This window comes from Tachypleus tridentatus, chromosome 2 (genome assembly GCF_004210375.1).
Source record: "Tachypleus tridentatus isolate NWPU-2018 chromosome 2, ASM421037v1, whole genome shotgun sequence".
Classification (NCBI taxonomy): Eukaryota; Metazoa; Arthropoda; class Merostomata; order Xiphosura; family Limulidae; genus Tachypleus; species Tachypleus tridentatus.
The window spans coordinates 126,128,306-126,146,258 of record NC_134826.1 but is presented as its reverse complement, the minus strand read 5'-3'; the positions used below and the strand labels follow the sequence as shown (position 1 = coordinate 126,146,258).

General features: G+C 32.5%; 1 protein-coding gene and 1 long non-coding RNA gene across 12 annotated transcripts in view; one reads left to right on the top strand and one right to left on the bottom strand.

Moving 5' to 3' along the window:
• Positions 1–7,350, bottom strand: part of LOC143245038 (dynamin-1-like) — a 63,749-nt gene extending 56,399 nt beyond the window's left edge. For 8 of the 11 annotated variants that reach the window (XR_013025441.1, XR_013025442.1, XR_013025443.1 and 5 more), the window contains exons 1-2: positions 7,039–7,342; positions 5,224–5,297 (exon numbers count right to left, since the gene is read on the bottom strand). Coding sequence is in view for 7 of the 11 variants with exons in the window: in XM_076490820.1 (XP_076346935.1) it covers positions 5,224–5,297; positions 7,039–7,202 (238 nt within the window). In the remaining 4 variants the exon portion in view is untranslated. Of the gene's footprint in view, positions 1–5,223; positions 5,298–7,038 lie in introns of all 11 variants that reach the window. The other 3 variants (XM_076490821.1, XM_076490824.1, XM_076490826.1) reach the window with 1 other exon arrangement.
• Positions 6,832–13,839, top strand: LOC143245040 (uncharacterized). Its single transcript, XR_013025445.1, has 3 exons — positions 6,832–6,896; positions 12,567–12,675; positions 13,706–13,839. It is a non-coding gene; the product is annotated as an uncharacterized LOC143245040 (long non-coding RNA).
• Positions 13,840–17,953: the final 4,114 nt, after the last annotated feature.

The window sequence follows — 17,953 nt, the reverse complement described above, 5'->3', positions numbered from 1 at the left end:
GATGACACAGTGTTAGCAAAACAACAGTGTTTGAATACATACAGGGAGAGTAAAAAAGAGATTTACCAACACATTATAATGCTTCCTGGTTGGCATGGTCTGGTGGGTAGGGTGGTTGAATCATAAATTGAGGATCCCAGGTTTGATACACAGTGTCAGAAAACACGTTTTCCCTTTCAGCCATATGGATGTTATAAATATTAACCTCACTCTTTTTAGAACAAGAATAGCCCATGAATTTGCAGAAGGTATTGCTGAACAGCTTATTTTCCTCTAGCTAGCAACTAAAAATTAGCAATGATTGCTAACAGCTTTAGTTAGATGTGCTATAACACAAAAACAAAGAAACATGTAATATGTCCATGACTGGAAGTGACCATGATTGACAGCAACAAGAAGCAAATCAATGACTCTTGAGCAATGATCTAACTATCCCAATCATACTGTCACACCAATCTGAAGCCAAAGAAACTTGAAAAGAAAAAAAAAAAAAATGAGAAATCCTAATGGAAACTTTTCTATTACTTTGAAGGTCAGATTAATTGAAAATAGTAATAAACACCAATTTCAATCAGTTGATTAATCTGTTTTTGTTCAGAAACACTAATAACTGGAAAACTAATTTCAGTTTATTATTTTTGTGAGTTAAGACACTAATGATTAAACTGAACATACTTTAATTGAAAATAATAGCTAGGAATCATAATCCCAATTCTTAAAAAAACAGATAATTGGAAAAGTGGAAAACACTAATTTTGATTAGTTGATCACTTTTTGACATTAAGTGTCCACCTCTAATTCATATAATCTTGAATGCAATTAACTTGACATGGATGCCAAAATACAGCCTTTAAATTTTATTATCAATACTGGGAGTAAACTTTAGATAAACGAGGTATAAATATTCAAAAAATGAAAATATATAGTCCTTTCCAGCTCAAAAGTATTAATATTAGACAATTATTGGGATTGTGTGGAATGAAACAGCAAGGGACACAGAGATAGATTCCTTGAGTTGATCCAAAACACTTTTTAATGTTAAGTAGTCACGAAGCCACAAGGGAAGAATGCCATTTTAAATTTACCATTAACCACTACTAAAGATATGACTGCAAGAGCTGAGGTTAGAAACACTGGAAGAAAAGTAATTGTTGCATGACAACTGTAGGTTTACGTTTTGAAAACTGAAGTAAAATTGAAGGCTGTCTTAAATTGAGGTGATAGATAAGAAGTTGTGAGAGATAGCAGCAAGATTTCCAGAGGAACCTGAGCTTTTATATGCATGAAATACAACTACTACAGACTTTTTAAGAAGTTATAAAAGTATTATTTGGGCTAGAAGTAGTGAATTTAATTGTAACAAGCAAGTTAAATAAATAACATATTCTAGCTTTTAATCTGTGTAGATGAAGAATTATGGGATGGTATGGAACCAAAAGGAGGCAAAGAGAGATGACAATGAAAAACTTTTTTGTTAAGGATTAAGCACAAAGCTATACAATGGGCTATATGTATCCTGTCCACCATGGGCACTGAAACCTGATTTTTAGTAGTGTGAGTCTGCAGACACACAGCTGTGCCACTGGGAGATGTGAAAAACATGATTATCCCAGGTGATTATTTAGTACAGCACTTAGATAGGACAGTATGTGGGGTAAACAATGAGAAAATACTAAGATTATACTATTCAAAAGTAAAACACAGCAAGTGATATACTTAAGAATCCTAGTGGTGATGCATTTTTTTTGTTATGCATAGGAGTTAACTATATAGAGAAGGACAGATCAGATGAATTAATTGGTACATACAAAGAACTGATAAAAGTACCAACAGAAAAAGACTGCATTTTAATTACATTAGAGATACTGCAAAGACCTATTATCGGGATGAAATTATAAGTAGGTCACTAGCACTGAATAATGTACTTAATTTAGTACATAAAGTGACAAGAATTCTATTGTGAATTGAGCAAATGAATTAAATGGAGTTATGGTTAAGATATAAAAAAAATTTAAATATAAATTTTAAACACTGAAGACAAATATTTTCCTTATGGAAAAAAAAAATGGTGGCTGCAATTGGAAACTATAAGGCATACAAGGGATAAAGAAAAGCATATAAAGTAAAATATTTTAAACTGACTGCTATGGTAAGACTTAAGAGGATTGTAGAAGATCAGGTAGGACATTAGGAAATTAAAAATGATGTATGAAAAAATTAATGTTAGCTGAAAGTGTAAAAATTAACAGTAAGGATTCCTTTAAACACATTAAGGATAAGAGATGGAGCAGGACTTTTCAGAAATGATGAAGGAAGGCTCCTATCTAATCATAATGAGATGGATGGGTTCTTAAAATCTTGTTTCTGATTTTTAATAATGAAGATGTAATGTAGAAACAGCTGTTAGATGGAAACAAGAAGATTCTGAGATACTTATGAAAAAAGGAGTAAACTTTTAAGAATAAAAAGACTACTAAGTCAGATATTTTGAAGAATTTTGAAGGAGGTCGAGTTGGATATAAGGTCTACTTACTACTTAAATCTTCTAGCAAATGACAGGTTACTTAACTACAAGTATACAGAGTTGATCATATTGACCAACTTTGTATCTACAAAACAGTGCATATCACAACATTACATGTACTGATTGTAACATCATAAAATTTAGCAAGCTTATAGTAAGCACTGTAAGTGTTATGTAAAAAACAAGATTTTTTATTAAAGTATCTTATTAAAGATTTGTCCACAAATTTATGAAACCTTTATGGTGTCTGAACAAATAGTGATTTTCAAGCTAAAAATAAAAACTTATTTTTAAACTTACAGTTTTCACATTTCATCTGCATGATATCTAAAACCTCCAAAATGGATATCAAAAGTTGTTTTCCCAAAAACTTTATACTTTTCTCTATTCTAATTGTAGCAGAAGTTGAAAGGATATAAAATTAAAAACGTTTTTCTTCTAGAATGACTACAGATTGTAACAGAAAATTATAATTATTTATCTTAACAGTTTTATATCTTTTAACTTTTTATAAGTGTTCACATTTGATTTCATAGTTTTATTACTCTTTCATTCAGTGTTGTGAATGCAGTAAACAAAGTTTAAGGTTACAACTACAACATTCCTGGAGGACTGATCAGAAAAAATATTTTTATTTGATTTTCTTTTCATCCAAGTCTTCTCACACAACACAATATGTTTTTAGTTATTGCATTTTAATTATTTTTGTTAAAAAAGATATAACAATAAAACAAATACATAAACAATGAAACGTGGGACTAATAACAGCCTTAATTCATGTAGCTCTCAAGTGTACATTTTAGAACAAACTATATCAAGCACTAAAAACTACTGTAAAATACCTAGCTTTCTAACCAGCTATATGTCACAGTACTCCTTTAATTTTAATTAAGAGCATCAATTTCAGTTTAAACACATTATGAAGTACTCGTGAAATAGTAGTTTTCACAATGAAAACAAATCGTCATCAGAATTAGATAGTTCATAATATAGAATTTATAATTATTATACATATCTATCAGTGGCAAATTAGTGATTTCAAAGAAATGAAGAATCAGCAAGAGCTCCTGTGGTGTGAATGATAAATTTGCTGAAATCTCAGAAAAAAATGTGCAAGGCTATTATTTATAAACTGACTTGTGAGTATCTATTGTTTGTGTATCAAACTGTTGGACACTTAGAAACCCAAATTAAGGAAGAAACTCTATATAGGAGAATTCAGAACATGGGGTTATTACTCAAGGAAGAGAAGAATCAGAATTCATTAAAAATATTTCATTGTGAAATTAAAATTCAGATAATATAAAAAGTTGAAATATAAGCTATGTTTTACTTTCAAGTTTACTGAATTGTATTGCAATGAAAGTAGTTTAATCAACTTTGAATGTAACTCTTCAAACATATTATGATGTGTGTGTGTGTGTGTGTGTGTATCCAGAGCATTAGCGTTACTCGTACATTTAGTGGAGGTGATAACAATTGTCCAAGTATTTATAGGCCTATTAGGCTTGGTGGAAAAATGTTTTTGAAATTATGATAAAGCATGCTTTGCAAAATCACTGAACAAAATTTAAAATTTTGATGTACAGTCAACATGGTTTCACTTGGGTAAAATCTTGTCTTATTAAATGATATTCTTATGTAGATGAGGACAACAGTGTAGATTTGGTGTATTTGGATTTTCAGAAAACAGTGGACAAGGTGTCACATAAAAGGCTTATAAAGGAATTATATCTATAGGCATGGGGGATAAGTTAACTAATTGGGTAGAAGAGTGGCTGGAAGGAAGAAAGCAGAGAGTTGTTATAAATGGACTTCAGTCAAACTGGATTAATGTCAAAAGTAGGGTATCTCAGGGCTCACTTAAAAGTCTTGGGTGTTCTGGCTGTTAGGAAAATGCAGAACAGTAGTCCCCTCATGTTTCAAATTACTTTTAATTTTTAGAATATAACACGTACCTAAAATGTGTAATTTTTTTTCAGTGACTTTGATTTAATGATTTCTCAGCCTGTGCCTACAAATACCATAATTTTAATTTCACGTTGCTATGTCACAGTAACAAATTTGTAAGCACGATCTGGATTTATCTAGTTTGGTAATTTTTTATAACTTATAAAAAAAAAAAAAAATCAGGAACTAATCACACAAAATCTTCTCATAATAAACAGATTTATAACTGTTTATCTGCAAAAATCCCAACCCTCAATTGGTTTTGTATCAGAAAGTTAGTCTAATTCTATTCTCATTATGTTTAAAACTTAATATAACTGATACTTTGATGCCCACTATTATTGTGTATTTTTACAGTTTCTTATATGTAACATACATAACTGTTAAAACCTCATTCTTGCTTGAAAAATGTAATTTGTTTCAGGTTCAATTTTTGGTTGGTTGGTCTGGCAATTTATGGTGCAAAGCAACTAGGCTATCTGCACCAAATTTTGTTTACTTTTGACTGCATAAAATGACCTACCAAAAATTTAACTTTTCTACATTTATAATAAAACCACATTAAATAACAAAACATTGGAACAAGAATTACACTCAACTACTTGTTTAATAGAAACAAAAGGATAAAAGTGCAAGAATTAGTTATTAAATTAATAGAAAACATACTATAGAAGCAAAATAAAGATTTTGGCTGCATCTTTTTATTATTACAATTACAGAACAAAAAACGTTTTGCAGGAAGAACTTACCAACATTAGAACTGACTAGTTGCAGCACTAGAGGTCTTCTAGTAACAATCCCAGAACCACGTGGTAGAAAATCTCTGTAAAAAAACAAAAAATTACATTGTAAAAAAATGTCACATGTATGACAACACAAAACACATATGGTAAATACATGTACTGTGACACCAAAATTACAGATTAACAAGTATTATGTACATTTGTGCACAAAATATACATGTGCATCAAGGAAAAAAATATGACTAGTGTTTCACAAAATTGGAAAAGTTCAAATTTTGTAGTTTTATCTTAATGTGCCTGGGGATAGTCTGATGGACCATCCCTCTTTTGGAGAAGGAATGCTGACTATAATTCCAAGTTTATATGTATTTGGCCTTCATGCTTGATGTACACCACTGCACTGACACTTATGAGCACTCATTAAATGTGTTTTGCAAGGGCTTATTAGAGCCATTATAAAGTCTTTCAACAGGCTAACTGTTCACACAATCAGCTGTTGTTTGTTTACACAGGGCAAACTCATAGAGAACTTCATGCGACCCCAATGGCTACTATGACTCTGTTATTTTAATTTCAATTAGTCTAGTCTAGCAATGTTATATGTACAGTGGTGTATTTTCAAACTATATTTTTATATTATATACACATCTAATATTTGTAGTTGAAAAATTATGTCAATGTGTTAAAGTTTAAATTACAAACCTTGTTATCAATTATTAATAAATTTCAAACAGCAAGGAGAGCTTCAATACATTCAGTCGTAACCTGAATTGAACTTCATGTACCACTTTGATTTCCTGTATGACAAAGCAGTAAGGGCTGTCATACTGATGAAAAACCTTTTTACTTCAATTCTGGTTTCACTTTCAATTGTAAACATTACAGAATTTGCAAAGATACAGTGCACATACACTTGTGTTACCACACCCAAGAATATAAAACTAACCTTTACAAAGTGACCTATCTTGACTTGTTTTAGTGAACTACTATTTTGTAAAATACAGTCATTTTTCAGTTGAAATACATCATACATGTATATACATTATTACTATTCACACATGAATAGTACAAATACTTAATGTGTGCAAATGTGTAGACAAACTTATGTATATTATATCAAGCCTGTATCAAAGGGTTAAAGTGTGTTTTGGACAGATACAAATTGGGATAACACTGCCAGTGAAATTGAGTGTTTAAATGTACTTTCAAAGCATTTTTATAAGGTACTACAAATCAACAATTTTGATAAGACAAAGAAAAACTCCAAATGGAAAGTATTAAAGAGAAAGGTTAAGTACTACATGAAGAAGTTAAACTAAGAATCTCTGAAAGCATGTGCTTCTATATCAAAGGAAGGTAATTAAAAATGTTTATATACTGGTGGAAATAATGCTATGCACAGGGTACAGTAATAGTGTCATTGTAGCAGGATTTATTACAATACCTTTACTGAATTACTTTTCTAAGTTTATTTCTTTGGTACATAAAAGAACAGGAGAAATTTGTATTAATGAAACAACTTACTATAAGTACCAGACAAAAATAAGTATTCACAATCACGCCCAGTCTGGCGTTGTAATTACTAGTACCAGTCACTATCACTATATCACTGATACTGATAGTGTCAATATCATACTCAATTCAACCCCAATCCTTCAATGACTGGTTACAAAGCAAAGGTAAAAAAAATTGTTCTTTTCAATTACGTTCAAATATATTTCTAACCTACCATTAAGTATAATCTTCCATACTCCAAATTTAAAACGTTGGGAGTATATAGAAAAAAGTGTTTATTAGATGTACTTGACTTAAATTACTTACCTTCCAACAAAATTTTCGAGAACGCTACTTTTCCCTGCGCTTTGGCCTCCTACCACAGCTATTTGAGGTAAATCTAAAGAAAGACTAACTCCTAGCTGGCTAAATGCATCTTGGAGTTTGTTAACTAGGGGTATAAGATGTTCCATTCCTTCATTTCCAGCCATTATTTAAGAAGGAATAACCCAATGATTATCCACACAGACAAAAAGTCAACAGACTACATTAATTTATACTTAGTTAGGCAAGCTGCCTATGCCTCCTCCTCTTGATGTAGCAAGTGTAATCAAGATGGCTGAGTTTCCTTTGACGCATGCGCAACTTATTGATTTAACGTAATATCCATAATCGGAGTTATTCCTAAATAGGTCAGAAAATAATTCAAGTGCGTTATAGCTTTTTATTTATGTTTAGGATGCAATTAAAATTCTCTCGAGTTTAGCTTTTGCTATTTACTAGAGCAGTTTTTTATTTCATAATTACAAAACTATTATTTATTTTGAAAATATTAATGTCGGAAATACCCTAAAAGTATTTTTATTCGTTTGTTTGTTAAGATCAAAGCCACATAATGGACTATTTGTAGTGTGCTCACCGTAGGTATCAAAACCCGACTTTTAGAAGTCCAAAGACTTATTGCTGAGCCACGTGGAGCTCAACTGGAGTTTTTAAATGGGCTCACATCCTTGCTATGAGTAAAATATGAGCATTTAAAATAAATTGTCACTATGAATGACTTAAAAAAATCACGGTTGATGTTTGTTGAATGCACACAAAACTGCTTAAGGCTATTTGCGCCAGAAGTGATAAATTGGAGTTAACACCAACTCTTTTACTATTTTAATCAGTTAGTAGGGTTGACTGACACATTACAACGCCCCTATAATTGAAAGGACGAACATGTTAAGCGATGGGATTCAAACTCTTGACTCGCAGATCATGGTAGGCCCTGATACGGAGATTATACTTACGAAGTATTTTAGACACTTAGTTAACATTGCCGCGATCCGTAAAACATTAACTGTAGTTTTTATGCCTACGCTTGAATTTTTCTAATTGTACCATTTTAATATATACTACGTAAGCTACGTTTTAACATAACAACGTTTAGGAACACAAGGAATCTGTTGGTCTATAGTGGCTGTCACATCCTCTAAGCTGATCTGTTATATAAGAAAGAAAATCTTAAAGCCAGCTCTTGTTATTCATTTAGCTATAACGCTTTCCCTTAAATTGACTTAAATTTACTGCCTCCACAATATCCGAAGAAATCCCATTCCAGAGGCCAACCACTCTGTTAGAAAAATAAAACTGTCTTAGCTGAAGGTTGTTCCTACCTTTCCAAAATTTATATTACTGTCCTCTATTCCTACTATTCTCGCAGATAAATATGAAAACAGGTGATACATCAACATTATCAATTCCTTTTAAAATCTTAAACACCTCAAACAGATACCTCTAACTCTCTTTTTGTTCAATAGAAAGTTTAAAAGATCTTAGTCTCCATAAAAGATACTATTCTAGTAGCTCTCCTTTGAACCCTTTACAACAATTCAATCTCCTTCCTAAGGTAAGGAAACTAAAACTGAGCACAATACTCGAAATATGTCATAACCAGTGCTCCATATGAAATTATAACCTATTTAGACTTGTAATTATTATTTTGTAGATACAACCTGAAACCACATTTTTTCTACTATTAGCAACAATACATTATTTGAGTGTTTTAAGAGACTGATCAACCATTGCATCAAGATCCCTTTATTTCACAACAATGTTAAGGTTATTCCCATCTAAATTATATTTATAACCCAAACTATGGTAACTCATATGCATTATATTGCATTTATTATAATTAAAACCCATCTGTAATTTATCTGCCAAACTCACTAAATGATCTAAATAATTTTTAAAGCAACAGCATCCTTCTCATAGCTAACAACACCCAAGACCTTTATATCATCAGCAAACTGAAATAATTTATTGATTATTATTTCATCTATGTAAGTGGTGGAACTAAAATGAAGAAGAGGCCTAAGACTAACGTATGAAGTACCACACTTGTGACATTAATCCAGTTTGAATCAACATCATTTGTAACAATATTCTGCATTCTTTTGTCCAGCTACTTTCTATCGAATTAGCTAACTCATCCTTCATACCTAAAGATAATTTTTAGAAGTCCTTTATGTAGCATCTTGTTAAAGATTTTGTGAAAACCTAGACATATCAATTGCACACCTTTACTCTCATCTATCTCAAAGAACGTATAAAGATTTGTAAGGCAAGATTTTCCCTTAGTGAAACCATACTGACTATCTAGCAAATTTTATGTTAACACTTTGTTAAATGACTTTGCAAATCATATTTTGTCAGACTTTCCAAAACATTTCCCATAACTGATGTAAGACTGGGGCAGTTTTTTATTACCTCTCTTGAAAAGTGACATTAGCTAGCTTTCAATGTCATGGCACCTACCCACTATTCAAGGAATACTAGTAATTGGCTCACATATCCAGTCTTTAACCTCCTTCAAAACCATTGGGGAAATATTACGTGGCGAAGGAGTCTTATGATTTTTCATACTTCCTTTGATTTTTTTAAAAATAAGATCAGGATTAATGCAACCATATTGACCGACCTTATTTACATCTATCAACAAGATGAGGAATACTGCTTAAATATTAAAATCTTTCTTTGCAAAAACCCCAAGAAAAAGAAGAATTTAATAACGTCTCAATGTTTGAAAGTGCAAACATGTTAAGCGATGGAATTTGAGCTTCTTACCCACTGATTAGAAGTCAAGTGCACTAACAGCCGGCCTTGTTAGTTCCTGATATGGAGATCTACTTAAGTATTTTAGGTATTTAATCAATAATAGCTGTGATCCGCGAAACATTAACGTTAGTTTTGAGGTCCATAGCTTGAATTTTCCTTATTCTATTATTTTCATGCACGTAATTTGCGCTACGCTCTTTTCCAGTTATTATGTATTAGATTAATAAATTCTAATCTTTTGAAGAACATATTACGTGATCGGATGAGCAAACTCATGCGGATGTGAATTTATTTGAAAAAAATACACGTACATAACTTTATTATTAGAAGTACTTATAAAGTAAACAATGAAGTAAAGCGACGGTATTCATAATAGTGTGCAGAGTGTGAAAATGAAAGAGTTGTCAGTGTTTAGTGTATACAACACAACTTTTACGAGTTGGAACAAATAAACTCACAAAATCAAAGAAGAAAACCCGTAGAAAAAAATGTATTTAAAACGAGTTTATAGCAGTCTATGAAATGAGCTACAGCTAAATTATTGTAAACTTGTAATGAAGACAAACTTAGCTGGATATACAGAAACTTCTGAATAACTGTTCACAAAAAGAAAAGAATATAGTTTTGAACAAACTGTGCATGCGTATTTTAGACCTAAATAAGTTAAGAAAGCCCATAGAAATCGTATCTAGTGTAATGTTCATTTTTTTAACGAAATTGCACAGGGATTGAGTGCTTTTGTGAAATACATGCGAGTAAAAATTTAAATTGAAATCGAAACCAGTGGTAATGTACTAACAACAACATTGCACCATCGTGCACCATACACACGGCCCGGCATGGCCAAGCGTGTTAAGGCGTGCGACTCGTAATTTGAGAATCGCGGGTTCGCATCCCGCTCGCGCCAAACATGCTCGCCCTTTGAGCCGTGGGGGCGTTATAATGTGACGGTCGATCCCACTATTCGTTGGTAAAAGAGTAGCCCAGGAGTTGGCGGTGGGTGGTGATGACTAGCTGCCTTCCCTCTAGTCTTACACTACTAAATTAGGGACGGCTAGCGCAGATAGCCCTCGAATAGCTTTGTGTAAAATTCAAAAACAAACAAACAAATCATACTCATTTAGCTTGACAGGCAGATAGTATCTTTTTACGTTTGATAGAAAGTACCTACATATCTACGTGTCTTTAAACTTGTATTTGTTGTTAAATTTGATATTCTTTATTATCTTATCATTTAAGATAGAAAAGTTTGAGTAAGCAAAAAAACAACAAAAAACGGTAAGGTAAATCTGAATTGAAAAGTCAGTATGCAATTTGAACTTCTCGGACTCTTTTTAACCACATAAGAGTTGCAGCAGACAAACAAAAGAATATTATTTATATAAATATTGTAGGTGCAATCTAAACCAATTAGTGATCTTGTATCACAAATATCCTAGTCGGTCATCAGTAAATTTATGGTCTTATAATGCTAAAATCCAGGGTTCCATTCCTTGTGGAGGACAGAGAACAGATAGTCTGTTGTGTAGCACTATCCTAAAACATATATTTAAGAAACTAATTAAATTTTTTTCACTTAAATGTACTGAGTTATTGAAATTGAAAATAAGGTTAAATGACTAAATTTATAATAAAACAAATAATTATAAATTCTGGCACGGCATGGCCAGGTGGTGTTAAAGCGTGCGACTCGTAATCTGAGGGTCGCATCACACATGCTCGCCCTTTCAGCTGTGGGGGCGTTATAATGTTACGGTCGATCCCACTATTCGTTGGTAAAAGAGTAGCCCAAGAGTTGGCGGTGGGTGGTGATGACTAGCTGCTTTCCCTCTAGTCTTACACTGATAAATTAGGGACGGCTAGCGCAGATAGCCCTCGAGTAGCTTTGCATGAAATTCAAAAAACAAACAAACAAATTATAAATTCTGACACCTAACGGTTGGTTGTTTTATTCAAAAATATTTACAGATTAATTTTACACTGAGCGAGACGATAATACGTATAAATCTGCTCCTTCTCCAAATCACTGAATGTTCAGCTGAGACTGGTTTATGATCAAGTACTCTGAAAAAAAAAAATTTGACATGCTTTGGTAGCTTGTTTATGTGGAATATTCGTGACGAGTATATTGCAGTTGACGGCAACTACTTATTGCAAAAGAAAGAAGAGAGATACGTTGAGAGAACGACGTTTTGAAATTCTTTTGTCTCCAGGTTCTTTCTAAACATCGTCCTTTAAACTTATCTCTTCTTTTTTTTCAATAAGTAGTTGCCGTCTACTCCAGTATACCCAATCATTTTCGATATTGTGGTTTCACTGCATGTCAAAAGATACTATTGAAACTTGTTACACGAATTTGGTTTGAGAGACTGATTCTATCTTCACATTTGGCCAGTAAATAATCTAGAAATTACATACATATCTCTATGTCTTTAAACTTATATTTGTTAAAGTTTTTTATCATTTAAGACAAAAGAGTGATATATAACAGTTACAAGTGTTCCCCTTCTTGTACTAACACAGTATTTTTCAAATTTCGTCAGTTATTCTGTATTTGTGTTTTTCTTATAGTAAAGCCACACAGGTCACTTTGGTGCGTCCTCCGAGGGCAGTCGAAACCCTAATATTAGCGTTCTAAGTCCCACCAAGGGAGCAGTTATTCTTATATGTGCAGTTTTCAAATAACATATGATTAAGAAAGTCGTTAATTTGTTTTCATCGTAGCTGATTTTGTTCCTTACCATTCTCTTTAGGTAAGTAACATGTATGCCTATGAAAGTTATAGCTGTAATCAAAGGCAGATTAAGGATCTGGAGCTAACTTTTCCTTCGAGGCCTATTATGATCAAGACGAAAAACTAAGGTAAATATATAAATAATCAATCTAAAAAAATATTTCACTTTTGGAGGCAATAAAAAAATAATATCCACAGATCTGCAAGACTCGCTATAAATTAATTAGCAATATTGTATATTTCTTGAATGGGAAAAGAGATGTTCTAACATAAACAAAATTTACATTTGGACAACAAATGGCGTATTCATAAACTCAGCAACTGATGGACCCACGCACACACAAACAAATACACACACACACTTAGATCACACTGGTACTCACAAAGTAAGCTCAGCAACAGTAGCAGATGATGTCAGATCAGTGAGATTTGGGTAACTTTTCATTATATAAATACCCTGTCCTTTTATCACTAAGAATCAGACTGATGCATTTCTACTATATGGAACATCGTAACAGATATTTCTTTGCTTATAAATATATTTTCTATGTTTATTTTCATGTAGTAACGTTTGTTTTCAGTGTGTTCATTATATCAATTAATAATAGTGCTGTCTTTTACTAACTGTATAATATTTTAGTCTATTGAAAAGAAAACAATAATTAAATGATGACAAAGAAAAATACATTAGCCCAAAACTAGCAAAACAACAACGACAAATACGAAAGTTAGTTGCTTAACTATTATAGAACGTGAAGAAGCACCTAATTCATTTCTACTCATCCCATTGACATCACTCTATCAGCATATGAGAAAAATTTAAACATTCATATTCGGCAGCTCAAGAATTTTAGTTGGATATAGTTTTCTTTTTTCCGAGGAATGGATAATTTTTTTCAACAGAATGGAAGGAATCTAAACATTGAATCGCAACTGTCAGTGTAACTGTACGGAGAAAAACTAAACAAAAATTTATTCTAGAAGGGTGGAATTTTGTAATTTGTGTTTTGTGTGTTAATGCTAAACTCGCTATCTTATTTACGTGTAGATTTGATTAACGTGGTATTAATATATAAGTTTCTCTTTACTTTATGAAATTCAGAATGGCAAAATTTGTGTGCAAAAATTTATCATATTGATATCTATTTGCATTTATAGTTCATGATTAAAAGACACCAAAGGATCAAGTTAAACCAATTCTTATTAATATATGGGCTGCAGAAATGTATCATATTTTAAGCATTGAAGAAAGAACAGAGTGAAACATGTGGAATCGATTATCTTGGTCAGACTTATCATTTTTGTACCATGTTAAATAATGGTGAATGTGCATGGTTGGTTTTGAAATTTGCATGGACAAGAGTGAATAAATTTATTCTTTAATCTGTGTTTAATCAAATAATTAAATTTATCAGGTTCTATCAATGAAACTTTCTGGAATACTGTAGAGAAAGACTATTGTATCCAATATTCATTTAAAATAAAATTTGTGAAATAAGTGTGAAAACAATAGAAACAGTAATTGACAACGTATTTAATTTTTTTTATTTCTTACGATAAAAGTTACGATCTACAAGAAAAGATATTTCTTCTACATATTATCATCACGTTTACTATACAAATTTATCATTACAAAATATATTTCACAACTAAAATATGTTGCATGTTTCATATACTTTAACATTGAAAAACGGATTTTGTATACCATTGAACTTAAACAGTCGTTAAAAATGAGATTGTATATTTTAGGTTCTTATACAATCATATTCACAGCAATTAAGATGAAAATTTGAACAAATATGAATTATTTTGTGTCTATCACATTGATATCTAAAACATTTGGATTTACCCATCTTGAGACCTTTTTGACCAACTTACATGATATTTAGTACAAAGAAATTTTTTTACAAGTCCAACGCATTAACAAATAAAAATTGTGAATTTACCCGTTTTTAAATGAGTATATGGATCAAGATCTATGAAAAGCATAACTGTTAGGATTTTTTGACAATTACTCTACCATATTTCGATAAATTTACATGAGATTTCGCACAAAGTTAGTTTTTACAGGTGCTGTACATATACATACAAAATGTGAAAATGTGGAATGTGGCCGATTTTTGTCATTTTAGAGAGACAAAAAGATAAAATAAATCCATAATTTTAGGGTTTTCAGTAATTATTTAGCCTTACTTCGACAATTTACGTATAACTTGGTACAATGACTCTTTTGAACTATTGCCTTTTTGTCAATGTTTCACAGAGAAAAGTACAGTTTGAGGTTTACTTGAGCTATTCATGTTTACATCAATGTGCATGGGACCTGGCACAGATACCTTGTTACAAATTCCAAGCAGTGGTATCGAAAGTTTTCGCTTTTTCTGCGTTTTTCGTGATTTTTCTGGTGTAAAATTGATCATGTTGGGATTGTGTGGTAGAGACAAGTGCAGTCGCCGTGCATGTTTTTTTCTTTTTAATTGTAGTGTAAAACTTCTGTTGTTTAGAAATATAAGTTACCAAGATTTATACGTAGACTAACTGCTTCAGTGTCTAACAGTTTAGACATGTAAAGAAATAAGAGTATCGTCCATCTTACAGCTTAGGTTGTGTTCTTCAAATTTACCTGAGAGGCAAATTCTGCTGATGAGTTTACAGCTTGATAACCCATTATCGGATTATCGCATCCGCCACCTAGGCCTGGATCTAGAGTCCTAGCCATACAGATGTCTCGCCAATTACACAAGTTTAAAAAAAGTTTAATAAAACTAGTAGAATAGAGACACGAATGAGTTATTGTTATTATTATTATTCTGAAATTTTACTTTGGCCTAGAATCCACTAAACCTTAATCCAACCCTGCAATAACCTATGATATTTAGGAATAACACAAACTGAAACGTGTGAGAAGTGTAAAATACTGGACTACCAAACTTAAATTAGCTTTCAAACAAGTGTAGTACACATCAGGTGTCATGTAGTGTACAGTTATTTTTTGCTTTCTATTCAAACTATCATGCTGACCTTTGTTCATTAGTCGTATGGCAATCAACGACCTCAACTTGAGAATCAGCTTGCTCAATTGTCATACCATATTTGAACAATGAAAACAATAACTAACACATTTTTTCTGATATATAACAACATATAACACTGATAGTAACTGTAAAAATGAGATTATTCTTCCAAAGATACAGAGAATTTTTAAACGTTGTTGTATTTACAGAAATTAGATATTCACTGTAGTCACATCAACAGTACTAATATACTTTATTACTATTCATTTCCAATTTATAAAAGACGATAACCTTTAATTACTTTAGTGCTGAATGAAAAATTTAACATGTTAACGTTTTTGACGATTTTCTTGTAATGAGCAGGCCGGTTGGAATTTCGATTATTACTACCAGTCACAAGTTATTTATATTTAGTTGAATGCAGCGGCGAGTGGAGCACACAAGCCCTAACTCGAGCAAGTTTACAGTTAAAACAAATAATTTGACTCTGAAACAAAGATTTAAACACAGAAACACTTTTAATATACTTTGTGACAATATTTAGTTACAATTAACTTATGAAATATCTTGGAATAAACTAACACACTACTCCAGTGTAACAAAATGTTCCTTAATCATGCTGTCAATTACATTTACTGAATCGTTTACACAATTTTGATTTGACCATATCTTAACCATGTTATTTGATTCTGGGAAAGATGGTAATAAGTTACTCACAGAGGGGCGTAGATCCTGGGGGCATGGGTGGGATACATCCCACCTTCATTTTAGGTGGGGGTATGGTGCATACAATTATCCCCCCTACAGTTTGGTCTGTTGAATTGTCTTATTGCATCACAGGCCTACAAATTGTGTCTTTGTTCTTGTGATTCTCGTGTTCTTACCAATCGAATTACATAATTAGGCCTAGATGTAGGCTTTTTCAGTAGCCGAAATGCACATCTTCAATATAGACGTGCTTCTAAGCTTTTCGATCCAAGCGATAGTTCGTAAGTATCAATCAGTAGGCCTAAGTATACATACAATGCTTGCATGCATTATCACAGAATCTAGCTACGTCTTGTACGTAGTGTAAGATTAAGTAAAATTTTCATCACAACAGATTGAACAAAGCATGAAGTTCGAAAATATTAATTCCAAGCGTAATCCCCTGTGATCTAGATCTGGCAGGCCATTTGTAGCTTGTAGCTGCATCAATCTTGTGTGTATATTGTGCGGTTTTCCTACGCCATTTGTTCTGATGCATGTCTAGCTGGTTTTATTGTCGAACGCCTTACTCTCCTTAGCTGCCGAAGTCGCTGACCATAGTGTTCGTTTAGTTTGCAGTTAACGACAGGTTCGGGCCGCTCGGATCCAGACACGCCCTACATCACCCCCCTCCGCTCCCTTTTTTGTCTGAGCTCGATTAGACCTGTGTTTGTGGCTCTCATTAATCCATGAAATTTCAGATTATCACCGCTCTCTAATAAAGTGCTGGTACTTTATGGTAATAGAACAATATATTCTCTTATCATAGATAATACAAATATTGTATTTTCTTGTATAATTAGAACATAAAAGGAGCGATTTCAACGGCCTGAAGCCTCTACTCGAATTGTATTGCTAGTTTTTGTTTAGTTGTTTTTATTTAATAGACGTTCTTATAAACATTATATCACAACGTGTTTGCCTTTTGATGAGCTTTAACAGGAATATAATATATTTGTAATTGTTTAAGTATTTTTCGAGAAACTTGCAATTACTTGTGTTGTAACTAGCACACATTATTGTCTCAGCGATGCCCAGGCGGTCAGTTGGCTCGGTAGTCACCGTGAGGTTCGCGCGTTCGACTTAAATACATTGTACAGTTCAGTCCTACTTCCATTCTTTTCCATCTTCGTTCGTTGTACGTTAGAGTTTTTCAATAAAGACTGTATTTTAGCCTGTTGAGTCATCTGGGAAACAGATTCCAATTATGACAAGCAAGCGTCTGAAACTTTCCGATATTAGACAATTCTGCAAGCCAGTTATTAGTACTACAAGTGACAATGCAGATGCAGATAATCGAACAACCTTAAGCAAAGGAATAAAAACTTGCCATACAGAGGAAATACCATGTTCATTAGAGGACAAGTCTGAAAATGCTTGTGAAACTATTGCACATCATGAACCACCAGAAAGTTGTGAAACAAGTTTGTGAAGTAATGAAAAATCTGACACTCCACAGATACAGTGTGGAAAGCCATATCACCCAGACGCACAACTAATACCACGACAGAAAGCAAAATCTCAAAATCTCAACTTCCAGGGGAAGTGGTTTGATGAGTTCCCATGGCTGCACTTCGACAATCAGACTCAAAAAGTCATATGCTTTCATTGTGCCAAGGTGGAAAATAGTGGCATTTTTACAGGA